Source organism: Podarcis pityusensis, assembly GCF_964106645.2.
Source record: "Podarcis pityusensis genome assembly, chromosome: 7".
Classification (NCBI taxonomy): Eukaryota; Metazoa; Chordata; class Lepidosauria; order Squamata; family Lacertidae; genus Podarcis; species Podarcis pityusensis.
In genome coordinates this window covers 40,424,296-40,446,613 of record NC_138031.1, presented here as the reverse complement: position 1 = coordinate 40,446,613, position 22,318 = coordinate 40,424,296, and the positions used below count along the sequence as shown (strand labels likewise).

The 22,318-nt window shown below is 40.3% G+C and overlaps 1 protein-coding gene across 3 annotated transcripts in view; it reads left to right on the top strand.

Annotated features, from left to right (window-relative positions):
• Positions 1–18,922, top strand: part of SNTG1 (syntrophin gamma 1) — a 241,028-nt gene extending 222,106 nt beyond the window's left edge. For all 3 annotated transcript variants that reach the window (XM_081014050.1, XM_081014051.1, XM_081014052.1), the window contains 2 exons: positions 4,225–4,335; positions 10,771–18,922. In XM_081014050.1, coding sequence (XP_080870176.1) covers positions 4,225–4,335; positions 10,771–10,965 — 306 coding nt within the window. In that variant the 3' untranslated portion in view covers positions 10,966–18,922. The remainder of the gene's footprint in view (positions 1–4,224; positions 4,336–10,770) is intronic.
• Positions 18,923–22,318: the final 3,396 nt, after the last annotated feature.

The following is a 22,318-nucleotide window of genomic DNA, read 5'->3' as shown; positions in this document are numbered from 1 at the left end:
TTTCATTTTGGTTGAAACAAGCTGGCATGATGGGATGGCTGATACACTGCCTATTTCCCAGAGTGCCAATTCCAAGCCCTGCTAAGTAGCAAAGCTTTGTAACAAAAGTGAATTCAAGGAAGGATGTATTAAGCCCGTCTTGGAACAGTGTGTTTGCATGATACAATGTCAAGAGCAATAAGAATGTGATGCTTTTAGAGGGTTTTCTTTCCCAATTAAATTTATCCTCTAATAAAATCAAGAGGAACAGATGTTTCTAACAAGAGCTATGTCGGCCTCATTGGGATGTAATGCAAAACTATAATTGAGTGTTGCAGGAATGAGCCTGGGCTTCATTAGCCACCCTGCCCTCTGTTTTCCTCTAGTGCAGGCACAAGGAGAGCAGTAGTTTTCACTTCTGTTTTTAACTAACCAGAGTTTAACTAACCAAATCCCAACAAACCCATGGTTTAGGAAGTTGGTTTGTGCCCCCCAGATGCTGTTGAACTACAACTCCCATCAGCCTTGTCCACGGTGTCTGGATCTGGTGGGAGTTATAGTGCAACAACAACTGCAGAGCTACAGGTTGGCCACCCTAACTCTACATTACGGTTCAGCTGAACCTCTTTAAAGTTTGGATGTAACAATACACTGTGGGTAAATCAGAATGGAAACCAAAGTTTCCAATTTCCTCCTTGCAGCCATACGAGAAGAGGAAATGAGGAGCACACAAGTCCAGAGCTCAGGCAGTTAATGCTAAACCACTTCAGACCAGGCCTGTGAGAATCAACAAATTAGGTAGGAAGTTCAGGTTTCCTGACATAGGGTAAAATATGTTCAGCCAGTTGTAGTATGAAATGTCAAATTAATAATGTTTCCTAGCAAGTGCACATTGATAGTTCCCATTATTTTCATTTTGCTGAGAAGCAGTTCTTGAAATACTGCATTATCCTGGAATTTGGACTGGAAAATGAGAAGTTTTGTGATGATCAAAAGACCACAGAAAAGTTAGAGAGGGAGGGTGCTTATTAACTTTTTCTTGCAACTACTGTACATTTTGTTTGCTGGTGCCTGGATGGCCGCCATTGCATGGTTTGTAGCAGTTTTGTGCTTTGGTTTTTTTCCTGCTCACTTTTGACCTTCTGAACATGTGCATTTGTAACCCTCCTTTCAACAAAGCTTCCAGGGCAGCGTATGTAAACAGAATACAAAAAAACTTGTTTTAAAAAACCAGCAGGCAATAGCAGAAATAATAATGATAGCTAGATAAAAGCAGCAAGAAATAATTTGATAGAAATGAAGGCCAACTGAGAAGCTAAAGCAGGTCTAGGGGGAAAAAAAGGTCACTGCTGGATGTGAAGATGTGAAGGCAGGCACCAGGCAAACCCTCTCCCCTTGCTTTAGCTCCCCTCCCACATCACTATAGTCCTTCTAAGTCCATGATCCTTGCTACAATGTTGTGCAGGTGTCCTGTGCCCAAACAGCATCTGCAAATGGACAATTAGGATCTTGCATCAAGTGCCTTTGAAGGGTAATGAAAGTGCATCAACAAATGAGACTATCAGGTGTGGGGCAAGTGGTCATGGTTTAGAGAAAGCAGCATTGCAGTCTAAATTGGGACTCATGCTGAGCCTAATTAGGCCCACAGGACAGAGATTTCCCACCCAGCCCTGATTAATAAGCTTAGTCTTCTTATAGCAATCTTATTGTGTCTAAAAATCTTCTGTAGAGGTCCATAGCCAAGAAATTTCTTGAACAGAGATATAATACACAGCTGCAAAGAAGCTGTTGTGGCTCTTTGACTTTGGAATCCCTCTCTAAGGAGCCACACCTAGTGCCAACATTACAATCTTTTCAAGATTTTGCTCTATATCCCAGGCATTTAGTTGGAACCGTTTTTGTTCTTTTGTTAAAATCTGAGAATGGGAAGTTGCACAATGTGTCATTGCTGAAATGAAGTTTATCGGTAGTCTAGAGGCAGGGGTAAAGCAAATGAAAGGCTGGAGATGACTGGTTAAAATGCTTAATTTAACCCACTGAAATTGATTGCAGTTATGGCCCAGAATGCTGGATTAGTTTTCAAAGATCAATCAGTGGATGTTTATTTCTTCAGATTAACACGGTTGTCACCATCTTGCCCTTCATGTAAGCTTCCCTTAGGCATTTGTCCATAGCTAGAGACAGAATGATGAACCAGATGGCCTGTCTCAGCATAGCAATTTTATACCCAAGTTAAATATCTCACCCTCAGTATCTGCTTCTTCACTTTGGGGTTAATAGTGACCTGGAGGATTACAAATAAGGATTACAGAGCATTATCTCTATTAGTATTTTCCACATTAATGTGTGTGTGGGGGGGGGGAATCTTCTATTTTTTTTGCTAAATGTAAACCCTGTATGTAAATACAACAGTATTTTCAGGGAGGCTTCAATTAAACTGAAAAAAGAACTACAATACAAACAATTATAAAATTGTCCACCATTATAAAACCATTATATTTCTCTGATGCTGAGCAGCAATACCTGTTACTTTTGAAAAGCCAAACTTTTACTGGCTATTGGAAACGTTATAATTTTTGGCTATAAATGTGCATTTATGAACTTGAGCTCCCCAGCCCAGAGATCCCAATGCACTCATTGTATATTACATTATAATATGTTCTAACATTTAGTTTTAAACTGTTGTTTTAAGAACTGAGTGAACCTGTGTGAGGGAATCCTGACACCCAGAATGGAATGCTAGACTGTTGTAAAAAGCTTGGATGCTACACTATTGTACCAAGTGTACATGATGCTGAGACATTCACATGAATAAGTACTCCCACAGACCTGCCACTTTGCCAGAAAAACAAACACTGTTGACCCATAGCTCCACTATGTTGTGTGACTCCATCACGACCCTCAAAATGGGCAGAGTTTGGGACAGTATCTTGGTCTTACTAATTCCAAACAATTCAAGCAAATAAGAGTACATTTTGGCTGATGGCCAGTTAACAGTAGCCCCATGCAAATATTCAAATTATGTACAAAATGGAGTGTGGAGCAGGATCATGGTGGTAGGCCCCATCCTGACTTAAAGAGCATTAAGAAAGCCTAAATGCATACAGTTCTGCACAACCAGACTCCAGAGAGACCTTGAATTGAATGTGCTTAGATATTCACATTTGAATATCTTCATAAGGCTTACATATAGCAGCCCATGTTTACATCTCAAAAACTTAAAGACGACCATTTATTCACATCCCGTATTCAGTGAATGCTGAATGGCTACATCTTTCCCCTGACCTTTGACACTTGAGATGTGTATTTTTAGAGCCTACCCTATTTTTTATGTCTGTATTCTTTGCCATTGTAAGTTTTTAAATGGTTTTTAATATTGTATTTCAGATTGTTGTAACCAGCCCTGGGACATTAAATAAGTAGCAGTAATAATAATAATAGGCTGTAATTGTTGGTGTTGGGATTTGTAGATGATGCTTCAAAGCATTTGCTTGATAGGTAGTTTGTAATATTTCATCATTCTTTGGGGAACAATTTCTCTAAAGGCAGTTGGATCCATTGCTCCAGGTTACAGTTTTGGAATTACAGATGGTTTCTTTGTTTTCGCAAGAGCTGAATGAAGCCAAAGTCCCATGTGTGGCAATCTGATTGATGTATTTGTCTCACCTAGAAATGGGCATATATATATAGTTTGATCATGATGGGTAGAAGGAAGTTCTAAAGCACAAGATGATAGTCCTATGTTTTCCCCCTCAGGTAGGAAGCCATTTGGAAACCCTTCTCCATTACATAACATTAATCAGCCCATTTGGCCAATTTTATTGAAATGGAAGTTATCAGAACACTAACTTTGCACTAGGAAAATGAGTTAATCTGCAATAAATAGGTGCTCAGGACAGGAGATGAAGTCTGGCTTATTTACCACATATTTGACATAGTGTAAATTGGGGTCTTCACTTTACTTCTATCTTTTGCTGTTAACCAGGGTCAGGCTGAGCTAAAAGGATTTCAACGAACATTTCACAAATGTAGCCTGACTGCTCTGAACCAGACACTGTCAAAATGTGATGCAGTTTTATGATCAAAGAGACTTCGGAGCAGAGAACACTGCTCTTGTTTAATTTTATTATCATTGGTACGTTATAAAGTTCCCTAGAAGGACTTTTTCTCTGCTTATATTTTGTGTGCTGATGTTCCTGTGTATGTTTTTTTTCTCTTCTTCTTCTCTCCCCCCCCCCCCTTTAGGCTGTACTATGGCGGTACAAGTTTTCCCAGCTTAAAGGGTCTTCAGATGATGGCAAGAGCAAAATCAAATTCTTGTTCCAAAATCCAGATACTAAACAGATTGAAGCAAAGGTAAAAGCAAGAACTCCAATATGTTTCCCTTGTCTGAAGGATATTAGATCAAGTAATCAGGGGCAGGGAAGACAACAAAATTTGAGGCTCATGTACTGATGCTTAAATAACAAGATGAACACTCAGTTCTGTTGCTATTTTGTCTGAGAACTAGAAAAAAGTAAACTAAAAATCAGACAGAGCTGCATGCAAAGCCAAGCCAAGCCGATAACTAGGTTGATGCATTGTAGTCTTCATTCAGTAGGGAATTGGACATTGAGAGGACAGTTCCTTCAGTGTAGAAGTCTGCCCCTCAGTAGCTAGTCCAGTTATTTAAGGTATTATCTATCTCTTAATACACATACAAAAAGCCTATTGCTGTAACCATACACACTGCTTGTACTCCGGGGAGGTCACTTGAGTGCTCCTAACATAGCAGCCCCATGGGGTGCGCTCCATTGTCTCTTGAGATAGATGGATGCCATCATGGGCCATCAACATGTTAACGGCTTGGCTTATCTCTGGCTAGCTATGTGAAGCTGCCTTGGCTTGTGATCCTAAACTGAATGCAACAGCACTTGGCTTTTAATTAACCAAACTTTTCTTACCTCATGAATTCATGAGCTTGCTCAAATTCCAGCTCTTTACTGGGTCTAGAGATTATGGAGAGTCTGCCCCTCCCCCAAACACATAACAGTACATTGTGATAAAGGGTGCTATGGATATTTATTAGGTATGCATTTCAACTTTGTGGTTTGGCAGAGCTTAGCATATGCTATGAATACTAAACTACCCAGGTGAAATTATGCCACATACTTACTTCATTTATTATATCAGGTAGCTGATGCCATTCCTGCTTCTCAGCCACCTGGTAACAGCAGACTGTGCTGAGACAGAATTTGTACACCTTCCTTCCCTCTGATTCCTAATCTTTGTCAGAAAGCGTTGCTGTAACAACAGTTGTGGTGTGGGTGGGGGAATGCTAGTGCCTTTGTCTATGTGTTGTGGTTATACATTGTGGAGTTATATACAACAGAAGGAATGAAGACTATTTACTTTAATAATAATAATTTTATTACTTATACACCACCAATCTGGCTGGGCTGTTCCAGCCACTCTGGGCAGCTTGCAACACATATAAAGACATCAAACATTTAAAACTTCTCAATACAGGTCTGCCTTCAGAGGTCTTCTAAAAGTTGTATAGTTATTTTTCTTCTTGACATCTGATGGGACGGCGTTCCACAGGGAGGGCAGCACTGCTGAGAAGGCCCTCTGCCTGGTTCCCTGTAACCTCACTTCTCACAGTGAGGGAACCACCAGAAGGCCCTGGGCGCTGGACCTCAGTGTCCAGGCTGAACGATGGGGGTGACAGCACTCCTTCAGGTATACAAGGCCGAAGCCATTTAGGTTTTTGAAGGTCAGCACCAACCATTTGAATTGTGTGGCACTGGTCTGAGTCCTAGAACTTTTGCATGTTATGAAGAAGCAGCTTCCTGTTTTATGCTTCTGTTATAACTTGCAAACCCTGAAAGTGAGAGACATCTGATGCCAGGACAGCTTATCTACAGGGAAGAAAATGGGGCAAGAGACAACGACTATATGTTCTTTTTTTAGTGCCTCCTCATAGCATGTGAGTAAAGGATAAATTATTACAATTACTGCTGTGAAAGCCTGTTCTCTGTAAAAGTGTTTGAGCATGTGTCTCAGGATTGCATCAGGAATGCCAGAGCATTTTACATTTTCTGTCAGACTTTACTTCATAAAAGAGCAAATTCCCGTTCACCTGCACTTATACCTGTATGTTTAATCAAGAACAGAGAATTCAAATGTGGGTTGATGTGCAGTCACTGACAGAATATTTTATTGGCCAGTAGCTTTAACATTAACCTGGGTATGTCTAGCAATCTTTCTCCATTGTGAGTTAAGTTCTGACAGGGGGAAAATATATATAGATCCTGACAAGTGAGAAGCCCATGCTATTAAAGCAGCCGCCTGCACATTTGACCAGTCAGTCATGTTTGCCCGCTTGGACATAAAACTTAAGTTACAAACTAAACATAAAATAACACTAAATCTAGTTTTATAATCTTCAGTGATAGAGGAAGTCTTGCTCAGGTACAGTTCTAAGGAAAAAATCTTGGCTCATTGGGAATTACCAGCCAATAATAAACTTGTTTTTGTGTGATACATTTCTTAAAAGAATTCAGAGAGGAGTTTATTCCAGATTAAATTCCATGTGTTTGGTTCACATGCAGGTTTTTGGAAATGTGAGATTTACTGCTTCACAACAGAGGATTGCCACCATAGGCACATGATGTCCTCAGCTGGTACAGGGAAGGGTGAAAGAATGAGCACAGGAGACTGGTATTGGGGTTGAATTAGGCCACAACTTTATTGATTACAGGAAAGGGTAGGTTTGGCTTAGGCATTGGGCATGTAGCCAGCATCAGGCAACACACCTACTATCTGACAGGAACATAGTGGGGTTTGATGCTGTACTGTGCCACAACCGCACACAGGCTGCCATTTGGAGAGTGTATTGGCCCATCAGTCCCCATGTGGATTCCTGGACAGTCACCCCTCCCAGACCCATTTAGCAGTGTATCCTCCAGCCCAATGCCTTATCCCCCAAAGTTGTAACAGTGAGGTAGATGGAAACATGCCAAATTGCTTGCACAAGAAAATTCCTCCCTGCACCTGAACATGACGACCAAGCAAAGCATAGCAAAGACCATATGCCACACGTCTGCTTCTCCACTGGGCAGACCACTAACATACTGGGGTGGGTGAAAAATCCTGTGATGGTCAGCAAATAGGGAAGCCTGCACCTGGCCACCCCCTTTAATAAGCTAAAAGTGGAATGGGCACAGCTTCTCCTGCCACTGCCCCAGCAGATCAATTGCACCAGTAAGTGACTTTAACTTAGTGCCACAATCCAATATATTCAAAGCACACATTAGTAAAAATCAGGAAGAAATGTGAAATGCTCCTTGAGAATGTCAGACTCATTAGTCTACTATTTATGGTGGAAAGCTAGCCAAATTTTGGCATTGTTTACAATGCAGCCTTAATTACGAATTACCAAGTGCATTATAGAAATACAGCAGCATCATGCTTCATTGCTTAGATTTTTTTGAAAAAGGACAGCTTTCTATAATGCTGTTTTTGAAAGCTCGAAATCAGCCTTTTAAAATAGTATTTGTTTTGGGGACACTGTGCTTTATATTTCATGCAGAAAGCATCCCAGAGAACACATCCTTTAAGTTCATCCTCTTTGCTGTTTCCACATTTAGCTAATAATAAATTTTATTTATACCCCGCCCTCCCCAGCCAAGGCTGGGCTCAGGGCAGCTAACAACCAATAATAAAAACAAGTTGATTGAAATACAACTTAAAAATGACATTAAAATACAACTTTAAAACATTAAAACATTAAAATGCAGCCTCATCACGGGAGGAGAGAGGAAAAAAGAAAGAGGGGGAGGGAGTCAAACTGACTCCAAGCCAAAGGCCAGGCGGAACAACTCTGTCTTACAGGTCCTGCAGAAAGAGATCAGATCCTGCAGTGCCCTGGTCTCATGTGACAGAGTGTTCCACCAGGTCGGAGCCAGTGTTGAAAAGGCCCTGGCTCTGGTTGAGGCTAGTCTAACTTCCTTAGGGCCCGGGACCTCTAGGGTGTTGCTATTTATGGACCTTAAGGTCCTCCGTGGGGCATACCGGGAGTGGCAGTCCCGTAGGTACGAAGGTCCTAGGCCGTGAATAGGATATTTCTGTTCAGTTCCTGGGTTCACAGAAGATGCAACAACTTAAATGATGCCAGCATTGTGGAGAGGGAATATCATCATGTTTTGTTAAGTCTTTGTGAGTTTCCCATTACTTTTAGTTATAAAATACTAGGCAAAGGTTGGACCAATCCATTTATGTCACTCATCCATCACTCTGTTAATTCCAAACATAGAGTAACATTCCCCCCCCCATGTTATTTTATTTAACAAAAATTGTATACCAATTAACTATAAATAGAACCTCTAAGGCAGGGGTTGTCAGCCTGGTCCCTACCACCCACTAATGGGCATTTCAGGATTCTAGGTGAGCGGTAGGGGGCTCTACAGCAGAAGCTGAATCCTCCTCCCATTGAGCACTGGTGGGTGGTAAGGAAATTTTACCATCAAGAAAGATGCATTAGTGGGCGGTAGGTATAAAAAGGATGACTACCCCTGCTCTAAGGGGTTTACAACCCCGCCCCATAAAATATACATTACCATTATCAATAATAGTCATAGTCAAAAGCAAGTTTTGAAAAATGGTTCACCTTGATCTGTTTTACGTCATCAGCATATTGATGATATCCTCAGCCCATCCCACAGTGATCTCTTGCCAATGCTGGAAAATATGGGGAAAGTAATAGAATTGTGACATGATCACAATTTCCTGACAGATTCTAGTAGCTATTAATGCTGAAATCCAGTGTGGTGCAATGACTGAGAGTGTGACATATGAGTTTCTGGCTCAAGTCTTGCCCAGCCATGGTTAGATGGCCTTTACATAGGCTGGCATCTGTGTCTCCAGTGCTATGTGGGGATAATAGTGCTATCCATTGATTTTAATGGGTCCAGTATTCAATATGACTTCAGTCAGATGCAACCCAAATCATACGTTGCTCATAGTTGTAGTAATAATATTCAGTGTCATAATTTGTGAAAAGGTGCCAGACTATACGGCCAGTTATTTAGTGATAGCAAATTTGGGTATTAGTATTAGGTAGAAGGAATAATTCTGCCCCTTTAAGAAAAGCTAATGCCTTTCTCCCTTTTTAGACCTCAAGGCAGGTTGGGAAATGTAGGTACAGCAATATTCTAGTTTCTATTGGCTCTGCTCAGAGCAGGAAGAAACCTCCCTTTCTCTTTTGTTTCAGTCTAGTGTTTGCATATCCAGGAAGATGGATGAACTCACTTGTTCTTACATAACTCAACAGGGAACTTCATAAAAAGCGTCTAACCACTTTAATTTTCCTAACTTGTAACATGAAGTTAATGTAATTTGCAGGAAATCATCATGAACCTGGCACATGCTAAACTGTAGTTAGTGGATATAGTATACATGCAGCAGGATATTTTTATTCTGAAAATAGTAGCCTACCGTGTCATAAAACATGGCTTAACAGTTAGACCATTTTGCACTAGGATGGTAGAAATCTCAAAACACTGGTTTGTATCCAACTAAGTCATATTAAACTTAAACTGATTTAAATCAATAAGCTTAGGTTAGTCAGTTCCATTGCAGTGGTTCCAACTCTGTGTATGACTTAGATGCCATCCACTGAATGTGGCTTTCCATCTCTATGGGAAGAGATAAGCAGCATCCCCAGGTTCTAGTAATCCTCCTTATTCAGAATGTCCTCTACAAGCTTTTGGACCATCAAGGTCACAAATGGAATGGGCACCATTAGGCAATTCTTCCCAAGGGGTTTAGTAACATGGCTGCAAATGCTGCCCAGGAGGGTTTGGTCAGGGGCTTTGATCCCCGCTGGGACAGACAGAACCAGAAGAAAGGCTAACAGCTGTGGGCAAGACTGTGGCTTGGCATGGTTATCAGGAAGCTCAGCATTGCAAAAGGAAGGTCCCACCTCTTTAGGGAAAATGGGATTTGCTTAGTTAGTGGAAGGAGGCTGCAAGCTTTATCAGAGGAATGTGGTAAGAAATATCAAGACCTTGTGCTTACCTGTGTAAAGAGGAAAGGATCCAAGGTAGGTTGATTGCTCCAGATGGCACAAGGACCAGTGTAGAACTGGAAAATGTCATCTGTGTTAGGAGAGCAAAAAGTTCATGTTGATTGCAGTAGGGTAAAACAGAATGGTCACAAGAATGGAGCAGCTTGAGAATGAGCTATGATTCAGGATAAAGGTGGGATACAAGGAGCAGTGTTTTAGTAGCTCAGCTCAGGAACCTTCTTATGCCTGATTTTCCTCATAATACCTTAATGCCCCCCCACATGCCCATTTTTCATGTTCTTTCAATAATGTTGTGGCCAGTTCAAGCCCTTTGATTGGTTTCCACTTCCTTTTATCCTTCTCTACCTACCAGAGGGGCAGGGGGATGAGTTAGCCCATGGATTGTAGAAATAAAGAAACAGTGAATTTAACTTTCTTCTTTCTATTTATTCGACAAATTTTCTTTTCCATGCTAAGTCATGGCTTAGTTTCTAGCATTCATTGTCACAAACGTCCAATATAAAATTGCTGTAGCATTCCACTCAAATATTTGAGTGCATGTTATCCAAAGAAGGTGTTTCTTCATTAGCCAACAAATACTGCAGCTTTCCACAGTGATGGATGGCTATCCTTGACTTGGTTAAACCTCTGCTGGATTGTCTCTACAACAGAGTGCTGGGTGTGCTGTGGAAGATGAAAAGGTGGCCTAATCTTACCTTTGACTTCTTTGCTTTCACTTTCAGGAGTTGGAATTTTCCAACCTGTTTGCAGTCCTGCATTGTATCCACTCTTTCTTTGCGGCCAAAGTGGCCTGTTTGGACCCACTCTATGTTGGCAGTCAGGCCACAGCTGCTGCTACTGCTGTTACTGCTGCTGCTACTACTGGTGCTGCTGTTGCTTCATCTTCTGGCACTAGCAAATTGAAGTATACGACTTGATGGCTCCTATTTCTGCACTTGCCACTTTCCAGGAGTACATGAGACTACGTATACGAAACATTCATCAGACAGGTCTCTCGGAGAACAAACAGCAAGCAAGAGAACTGACTCAAGAGACAAGTGGCAGTTGTCAGCAGAGTATAGTCACATGGGATCATGAATTAAGTCTCAATTTTACAAGGCATCAGTACATAATCCAAGCAGAAATCTCTGAGGTGGATGAAGATGCTTTTATAGTATAATCTGATTGTGTTTTGAATGACACTGGAAACAAAAGAAACAGAAATAAACGAATGACACAGTGCTGCACTTAAGTATTTAATACAATTTTCAAATCTCCATAATAATAGACATTTTCTTTCCAGATGTTTTTATATGACAACCTACCAAGTTCTGGATCAGAACTAATTTCCTCTTGCTAGACTATAAATGTCAGGCAAAGAGGGATCAGTGTGTAGCAACAAGGAAGTGAATACAAAAAGATGCTACTGTATCTCCTTAGAAAAGAAAGCACCTTAAGTACTGTTGCAAATTCATATTTGTGCCCTTTTGACATAGAATCATCTTCATTCTTAATTTTGGTTCCATCCCATTATCATAATGATAATAGTATAGCCATATTAGGTCAACATGTTTTTAAAAAGGAAATATAAGCATAATGAAGCCATCTGCTATTGAAGCCTATAGTACTTAAGCCACTTAGCTCTTGCTCTCATGAACAGCAAATGAGGTGGAAATTCTGTAATTCTCAAATTGCAGTTTGGGGCTCACAAAATTCAGTGTTCTGTGATACAGGCAGTAGCAGCCAGCGGAGGGGGGGGGCAAGGCAGCAGAGAGCTCAGGGTGGTGCAGGCACAGTGCTGGGTATGTTGAATTGCCTTCGCTGCTGCTCTTGCACCACACCTGCTCCTCGCTGCCTTGCCACTCCCTACCCAGTAACCAGTAGAGATGCATGACTTAGGGAAACCAAGTCAGAAACACAGCGCACACAGCCGCCACATCCTGCTGCACATGGGGAGGGAGGAATCACAGCATGTAGCGAACTCGATGTGAGCATGAATGGTGGTAGCATAGCCTTCAACATGACATGCTAATTTTCTTTCTGTGTGAATATTTTTCATGGAGAATTATCATAACTTGATGAGCCTTCACCTCAGAGCCTAAAGTGGTAGAGACTATACACAGGTTCACCTGTTTTTGTGAGACCTAGGCCTCAATTCTGGAGTAATTCCATTGACCTTATTAGAACTACCCAGAAATTGTTGTTTGAGGATCATGGTCTTAAGCCAACAAAACCTTTTCCCCTTTTCCCTTTGCTTTCTTTCTATATACAGATTCTCCATTGTTAGTAAAAATCTGTTAACATTCAGAATTGTTTTAATTATGAATGAATTACAAAACCAATGTTAAACCTGTTTAATTATGTCTTTTATTATTCAGTTTTATAGTGAAGTGTCTTTTAATCTGCCAGGCTTTGTTCTCAAATCCCAAGTATTATATTTTGTTACAGGCACAATAAAGGTTGCACAAGGCTTCACTTTTAAATTTGATTTTCATATTACCAACAGGAAACCAAGAAATAGAATTCATTTTCTCTTTTGTATTTTAATTAACAGCTGTTAAAAATGACCTTACAAAAAAGCAAGCTTTCTTGTAGGTTAAATGGAACATCCCAATTTTTGAAGTGAAACTTGGAAAGTTTTAGCAAACTCTTAAAATGGCATTCAGTGTTGTGTCATGTAAAACTAGCCCACAGGGTAAGACAATGAGCCCTTTTCAGATATTTTATGTATGAGGCCAGCAGGCTCTGCCTCCATTGTTCATGGATTCATTGTACCATTTGCAAAGACCTCCATACATACAGTTGTACATGCAGAGGATTCTTCATCTGTTCGGCAACTCTGGAAAAGCAGCATGCCCTAATATTATAAGAGAGTCCTCTTTGCATGCACTGGGGTCTTTTCAGATAGTATAAGAAACACTCATACATTGGAAGGCAGAGCCTTCCACTGAGATATAACCCCTCCCACATGCACTGATTTCATCTGTAAAATGTCTGAAAAGGGTAATATGCTTTACATGTATTTTTAAGAATTGTATTTTAATGATGAATCTAGAGAAAGTGTAAAATTTGATCTACTATATATGTACAGTGTATATAACACTGATAAGGTTCCAAAGAGCCATTAGGAAATATTCTCTCATTCTCTCTCTCTCTCTGAAATGAGTTTAGTTTTGCATTGAGTACAATCCAGATCACAATTACGTGTATAAGCCAGATTCAAATCAATGCAAATAAGTATTTTCAACCATGCAGATTGTTCCCCGTTGCCCTTACACCAAGGTTAGGCATTATGTGGTCCTTAATCTAATTTCATACAAGTTGGGGAAAGGGGAACAATCCAGTGGGAAATGAGGTAACAGAAGAAGAGAGAGAGAAAATAGTGGCCAAAAGGGAGGGAAAGGGAGTTGGCTCCATCCACTCTTGGCTCCAGTCTCCCCATTGGTGGCTGCAGTCCCATCCACTACCAGCATGCAGTCTCCAATATATTACCCCCGAGACAAAATGGCCCTCAACAGAAATAAGGGTTGTCCATCTCTGCCTTTTGTGCAGAACTGTTCAGGGAGATTTGAGATCTATACATGCAGAGAGTCCTTTTTATATTTACTTTCCAGAAAAGTTGCCTCATCTCTGTCCCTCTTACTGTAAGTTGCTTTACTGGAGTTTTCTTTGGGGCATGAATTTTAAAAGTCCCATTGCCCATGTGTTCAGGGGATAAAATGAGATGGGCCAATGCTATACAGTGGAACCTTGGCTCCCGAACACCCTGGGAGTTAATATTCCGGCTCCTGAACGAATGAAAACCGGAAGTAGTTGTTCTGGTTTTCAAACGTTATTTGGAAGCCAAACACCCGGTGCGGCTTCTGATTGGCTGCAGGAAGCTGCTGCGGCCAATCAGAAACCGCACCTTGATTCCTGAACTGTTTCAGGAATTGAACAGACTTAAGTTTGGGAACCAAGGTTCCACTGTACTATCTTAAACTGAAGCTTGTAACTGACAGTTTTCATTTCGCATATACATGTAGCACATATACATTTTATACCAGGATGGTAACCTGCTGCTACTTAACTATCCCTGTGCAATATTTTTATGAACTAATCATTCAATAATTTGTAGTTCTTGCTGAAATTAGCTTTGAAGGAAATAACTAAGGTTAAGAAGGAAACAGTGACTACATTTGATATTACTTGGTCCAAACTATCCATAAGAATGAGTCACTAATTGCAAGCATTATATTAGAACTTCATAGGAAGGTTGTCTGGGGGGTAATATTTAATAAATCATGGTGGGATCCAATTAACACTGTGCTAGCTCATACCAGTGAATCAAGCATGCAACACACACACAGTTTTCCCTGCTCACATAAGGTATATCATTCCCCTGCCCACCAAACAGGCTCTTGGAGCCAATCCCAGGCTCAAATGTTTCAACTCATCAACTTGGGCTTTGAAGGAAAGGCAGGATGTTTAAATGAATATGATAATATGTATTGAATTCACATAACCAGTATCATGGTTCTGTGGATCTGTCATTAGCATGCAGCATGTTGAGAATCATGCAATAGAGTCAGTAATATTTTAAAATTCAGAGTTTTAGCCAAGATGTGACCTAAGCATCTCAAAAGACCACACACACATATCACATTGCCAATTGGTGCATCAAATCCAATTCATAAATCTATTCAATATTGTTACCAGTTACAAATTCAAAGTAATATGTGTGAGAGTATAATGATACAAGATGAATCGAGTACAAAGTGGCATATTTGAATTCACTAAGCTAGGAACCAAGGTATTCCAAGTACTCCATGTAATCTAAAGGCTCTGTTGTGAAAATGTGACACTGGAGAGATCTGAACGGTTGGCATTAGAGCCCAAAGTCAATAGCAAAATTTTGCCTGCTGACTTCAGTAGAATCAATGGCAAGCGAACTACATGGTTGCTTTTACTTCTCATGCACTTAAGAATAGTAAAGTCACTCGCTCACTTTGAAGTTGATGTGGGAATTAGCACTCATTAATGGGAATGATCATGATTGTGCCTTAAAAGTATCAGTCTTGCTACACTATTACAGTAATCCTCATACTAATAGCTTCTCATAATGGCAACTAAACTGCCTACTTTCTGAAGCCAAAAACAAAATTCTTGAAACTATAACAGACCAAAAGATAACACAGATTACAAATGGGTCTGCTATATAATTAGGAGATGACTCATGTAGTTGTATTTTTCAAACAATAATGGCTACCTTGTGGCAGCTTAGATATCTTGCATCATTAGGGCTGCCTTATTTATTTGTACCTGTCTTTGGGAGGCAAGTATGGATGTGATAAGTTCACCCTTTGATTATTATTATTTTAAATGCTGTGGTTTTCTTTAGAAACTACTACAAAAATGAGGAAGCTGCTGAACTCAAGGTATTCATTAAAACTATTTTTGGTACCATAACAAATGCATCTTCAAGAAAAGCTTATAACACAGAAAAGTAGAACTCAAGATTCTTATTTTTAAATACATATGGTCACTCATATGAAGTAAGAATGTGACTTATGTTGAGTCAGGTAGCTTCAAGGCCTTGCTACCAGAGATCTATTTAGCTGGAGATGGCAGGGATGGCTCCTTAGACCTTTTGTATGAAAAATGTGTTCTATTCTCAAGCTATAGCTCTGACTGGTGTAAGTGAGTTAAGGGGGGGGGTGATTGCACTCATTTTGTGAAAGCATCCATTCATATAATGCAAAGTGCCATGGCAGAATCATGAGAGAGTCTGCTTTTTACATATGGTTTGCAGTTGTGCGGCCCAGAATATCCTGAAGATACTATGCATGTGGTTATTCAGTTTACAGTTTGGTGATGCTTAATACATAATTTTTAAAGCAAATTCCAGTAAGAGATGGTCAACTGAACTAAATTCTGGTGGCACCTCTAACTATAGCTGTTCAACATTATAATAATATGATATGTGAATCTAACTGCAATCCTAAGGTCCATATGGGCCAGAGCTGTGCCATTGCTTGTTGTGTCTTTTTAGCTTTTCCCGGCAGTAGCTCCCAGTGTATTGGCTCATGCCCTGTGATTATTAAAACCCCCTACAACAACTTAGAAAAGGGTTAAAATCTGTTGGGTGATTTTTAAGTTAACACCACCTGTTGCCAGGGAATATGATAAAGAACACCCTGAGTATGTGCATTCCTGAGAACTTTGGTCTACAACTGATCAGTCATATCCTGACCAAATATGGGTCACAGCAGTGACACCACCACCATGTGTTTAGGAGAAAAAAATAGTGTATTTGGTTACAACAAATGATCCCTTTTATAGAATGGGGAACTTCATCAAGAGCATCTATTTTCATCACTACATGAGGAAACTATATCTACAAAAATTTCATCTTGCTGTTCAACATTTAAATCATGGCAGGGAACCCTGTGGCCCTGCAAACGTTGTCAGACTGCAACTGCCATCTTTCATTATCATTGGCCATGGTGTCTGGGGCTGATAGAATCTGGAGTTGAACAACATCTGGAGAATCACAGCTTCCCCGGCGCGAACATAAATGTACATTAGTCCCCTGCTTTCTCTCCTTATATCTGATTGCAGGAAGCTAGACATATATGGTTTAGAAATATTGAAGTGAGTCCCCTGTTGCTGGATGTAGCTAAAGCTGGGTTGTGAACCTTAAAATCTGACAGCTATTGCCCCAAGGACATTGGGACCACAGGAACATGCAATAACTTGCATGAAAGCTCTGTGAGTTGTGTGTAATTAAAATATGGACTATGAATATCTTGCAGATAATATTGCACTGGAAAGATTAACATCCTCTTCCATATAATGGGGCACGATTCTTTATAAGTTGCACAGCTGTATTTTGGGGTTGTAATTGCCAGCAGAAACTCTGTGTAAAAACTAGGCTAGGATCCAATAAGCAGCATGCATGAGCTCAAAGCACACTCCTGCATGGGGCAGGGGAGGTTGACTGCCTGTTTTTCTTCCCCCACCTCTTCCCCCTGAAGCATCATATATTGCTCTAGAGGGTTCCCCAATTCTCAAGACAGCTTTTGTGGGGAAGCAGAAAGGGGAAGGATCTGGGAAGGGTCCAGTGGGAAATGGACTGGAAAGCCATGGTGCATATACAGCCTTTGGCTCCAAGTCTAACTAGATAGAGCTATCTCGATGAGAATAGCTTAACTTGAAACTTGGGGGTTGTTTTGTCATATCAATCTAAATTGATATGTAAAATTTGTAAAATGCAAATGCCACACATTATTCTGCTTCAAGAACGACTCACAAAACACGGATTGAATATTATCCTCTGAAGAGTCAAGGCATTGTTCGAATAAACCTTGTTCCATCAAGTACTGATCAGATAACTCAGTGTGCTTTAGTATAGGTAATGATGGGAATTGTAGCCTCTCTTGAACTTTCCAGAATCACTCATAACCAGCAATCTTCATGATTACATCTCAAGCTGTATTGTTTTACTCAGAGGAGTGAAAGGAATCGGTGCCTAAAGATTTTGAAGTTCCTAACTGAAAATTGCGAAGGAAATCAAGATAGGTAGACTTGAATGAATTATTTGCATGCATATGTTCCACTTTAGAACTTATTCTTTTTTTGGTATGCATCCATAAAAGACATTAATGGAGCACAGGGCAGATGAAGGTGGTTTTAAAAATGTCTGGGGGAGGGGGGCCTCATTCCTATGCTGGCAAAGCATTTGAATACATGTGTAACTCCATGCATGTGTTGTAATGACTTCCATCAATAGGAATAATATTGTGCATGCTTTTAAAGGCTTACATGAATCATGTTCTAGATAACAAAAAGTATTTAGTCTTCATGGAGAGAAAAAATTGGCCAGTCTTAGGAAATGAAATCCTTGGGGAAGTGACCAGAGATTTCATTACGGCCAAAACCCATTTATTGAAATTGCGGAAATTTTTTTTCTGTTTTTTTATCATTTTGATTCTGCAAACAGGCACCCCAGCTGTGTAATACTAACTGATGCATGAGCTCCAATATCCACCGGAGTTGCCAAATTCATTTCAAGCATTAAATTTTTATTCCCACATAATAGTGTACATGTATCTATCTGCTTTCTTTGTTTTGGCATGGAGGCCATCATAGAACATGTGGTGATCTTGAGAGCCCCAGACTAAAATACTGAGCAGGTTTGCCTGTGCATAACTCCTCTTGAATTAAATTGGACTTGCATGAATGTAACTGAGCACAGGATTTCAGCCAAAGTGTGGCTCAAAACAATTTGAACAATTTGCCTGGTTTACAGTAATAATCTATGACCTTTTTAGAAATAGGATTGATTTGAAACTTTGAGCCACTCCAAATGTTCCAAACCTAACTTCAAGTGAATAACAATCCCTCAGAACAAAATGCAGATCAACTTTATTTCTATATTTTATGGTATATTCTGCACTTGCTTTAAGATATAATTCTAAGTAAAATATGTATATATTGGTTGGGGAAATGACTATTTTTGCAGCAGATGCACAATCTTGACATAGAGTAATAAAATCATATCAGCTATTTTTCTCCAGACCTTAAAATTATCTGATTTTGGCTTATTCTCATTGCTTTGTACATTGATAATATTTCATGAGTTTTAATTTGTGGTTGGGGGAAATGACAGAGCAAATGTAATATAAAGTATTATATATTTTATAAATACTGAGGTTTAAAATACCAGATCAAAAAATCTAAATATTTATTTCATTTTTAATTATGTTTGTGGCTCTTTGTAGTGTTTTGTGACTCAAAGACATCTAGTTGTTTAAACTCATTAATGAACTACTAATAAAACATTTCCTTCTGTTTGGTTTTGTTTCATTGATTTGTAATCATGAAAAGAAAAAATAAAATACTTTTTTAACAACTTGTTTTGGGCATATGATGTGTGGCTATCTGCATCAGACTAGAAACTGCATTAACAGATGTTTTTATTGCTGGGATTTTTATTGCTAATATGTTTCATGGGACGAAATTCATAAATGAAATAAATGAAACAATTATGTTCACACACACAGTCTCCTTTGGTGCTGATGGGACATTTTTCTAAGTCAGGGGTTCTTGGCAGGGGAATGAAAAAGTGAGCCTCCGCTTCACATATAATGCCTTCAGTCTGAGAATTGGGCTCCCCAACACTCTACCTACCTAAAGAAAAGCAAAAAACCTACCTGCCTGCTATGTATTTAAGTACACAGCTCATTTGGCCCTCTTACTCTAGAGTACGTATTAAGCTCTGAAGTGCATGCAATGCCCTACCTTCCAATTGCCTCTTCCTCAAACCGAAGGAAATGTCAGAGGACTTCCTAGGACCAAAGTCTTCATCTGGCGTGTCCCTTCCCGGGGAAAACAATATTGTAAGTGAGGTAACTAGTACAGAACAGATGGAAGAAGCCTATATATCCATCACCATCTCAGTTTGCCAAGTGCTAGCCAAATTGACACCATTCATCCACAAGAGGGGAGATATGAATGAGCTTAAGCGAAACCCCAAGGTTTGCAGAAGTACAAGAAAATCTGATAGGAATAAAAACTAGACAGCTAGGACTTGAATGCTCAGTGGCTACCGTGTGGCAAATTACTATTGAAAGAGAAAGAAAAAAGCCATGCAAATTGAGGGCTTTGTGCTGGCTTGGGCAATCAGGCTCGTCATCCAAAACATCTGAAGAGAACCACACTGCTGAAGGCTTTGTTGTTGTTTAGTCGTTTAGTCGTGTCCGACTCTTTGTGACCCCATGGACCAGAGCACGCCAGGCACTTCTGTCCTCCACTGCCTCCCGCAGTTTGATCAAACTCATGCTGGTAGCTTCAAGAACACCATCCAACCATCTCATTCTCTGTTGTCCCCTTCTCCTTGTGCCCTCCATCTTTCCCAACATCAGGGTCTTTTCCAGGGAGTCTTCTCTTCTCATGAGGTGGCCAAAGTATTGGAGCCTCAGCTTCACGATCTGTCCTTCCAGTGAGCACTCAGGGCTGATTTCCTTCAGAATGGAGAGGTTTGATCTTCTTGCAGTCCATGGGACTCTCAAGAGTCTCCTCCAGCACCATAATTCAAAAGCATCAATTCTTCGGCGATCAGCCTTCTTTATGGTCCAGCTCTCACTTCCATACATCACTACTGGGAAAACCATGGCTTTTACTATACGGACCTTTGTTGGCAAGGTGATGTCTCTGCTTTTTAAGATGTTGTCTAGGTTTGCCATCGCCTTTCTCCCAAGGAGCAGGCGTCTTTTAATTTCGTGACTGCTGTCACCATCTGCAGTGATCATGGAGCCCAAGAAAGTAAAATCTCTCACTGCCTCCATTTCTTCCCCTTCTATTTGCCAGGAGGTGATGGGCCCAGTGGCCATGATCTTCGTTTTTTTGATGTTGAGCTTCAGACCATATTTTGCGCTCTCCTCTTTCACCCTCATTAAAAGGTTCTTTAATTCCTCTTCACTTTCTGCCATCAAGGTTGTGTCATCTGCATATCTGAGGTTGTTGATATTTCTTCCAGCAATCTTAATTCCGGCTTGGGATTCATCCAGCCCAGCCTTTCGCATGATGAATTCTGCATATAAGTTAAATAAGCAGGGAGACAATATACAGCCTTGCCGTACTCCTTTCCCAATTTTGAACCAATCAGTTGTTCCATATCCAGTTCTAACTGTAGCTTCTTGTCCCACGTAGATATTTCTCAGGAGACAGATGAGGTGATCAGGCACTCCCATTTCTTTAAGAACTTGCCATAGTTTGCTGTGGTCGACACAGTCAAAGGCTTTTGCATAGTCAATGAAGCAGAAGTAGATGTCTTTCTGGAACTCTCTAGCTTTCTCCATAATCCAGCACATGTTTGCAATTTGGTCTCTGGTTCCTCTGCCTCTTCTAAATCCAGCTTGCACTTCTGGGAGTTCTCGGTCCACATACTGCTTGAGCCTTCCTTGTAGAATTTTAAGCATAACCTTGCTAGCATGTGAAATGAGTGAAATTGTGCGGTAGTTGGAGCATTCTTTGGCACTGCCTTTCTTTGGGATTGGGATGTAGACTGATCTTCTCCAATCCTCTGGCCACTGCTGAGTTTTCCAAACTTGCTGGCATATTGAGTGTAGCACCTTAACAACATCATCTTTTAATATTTTAAACAGTTCAGCTGGAATACCATCACTTCCACTGGCCTTGTTATTTGCAGTGCTTTCTAAGGCCCATTTGACTTCACTTTCCAGGATGTCTGGCTCAAGGTCAGCAACCACACTACCTGGGGTGTACAAGACATCCATATCTTTCTGGTATAATTCCTCTGTGTATTCTTGCCATCTCTTCTTGATGTCTTCTGCTTCAGTTAGGTCTTTACCACTTTTGTCCTTTATTATGGTAATCTTTGTACGAAATGTTCCTTTCATATTTCCGATTTTCTTGAACAGATCTCTAGTTCTTCCCATTCTGTTGTTTTCCTCTATTTCTTTGCATTGCTCGTTTAAGAAGGCCTTCTTGTCTCTCCTTGCTATTCTTTGGAAATCTGCATTCACTTTCCTGTATCTTTCACTATCTCCCTCGCATTTTGCTTGCCTTCTCTCCCCCGCTATTTGTAAGGCCTCGTTGGACAGCCACTTTGCTTTCTTGCATTTCTTTTCCATTGGGATGGTTTTAGTTGCTGCCTCCTGTATAATGTTGCGAGCCTCCACCCATAGTTCTTCAGGCACTCTGTCCACCAAATCTAAATCCTTAAACCTGTTCCTCACTTCCACTGTGTATTCATAAGGGATTTGATTTAGATTGTATCTTACCGGCCCAGTGGTTTTTCCTACTTTCTTCAGTTTAAGCTTGAATTTTGCTATAAGAAGCTGATGATCTGAGCCACAGTCAGCTCCAGGTCTTGTTTTTGCTGACTGTATAGAGCTTCTCCATCTTTGGCTGCAGAGAATATAATCAATCTGATTTCGATGTTGTCCATCTGGTGATGTCCATGTGTAGAGTCGTCTCTTGTGTTGTTGGAAAAGCGTGTTTGTGATGACCAGCTTGTTCTCTTGACAGAACTCTATTAGCCTTTGCCCTGCTTCATTTTGATCTCCAAAGCCAAACTTGCCAGTTGTTCCTTTTATCTCTTGATTCCCTACTTTAGCATTCCAATCCCCTATAATGAGAAGAACATCCTTCTTTGGTGTCACTTCTATAAGGTCTTGTAAGTCTTCATAGAATTGGTCAATTTCAGTTTCTTCAGCACCAGTAGTTGGTGCATAAACTTGGATTACTGTGATGTTAAAAGGTCTGCCTTGGATTCGTATCGAGATC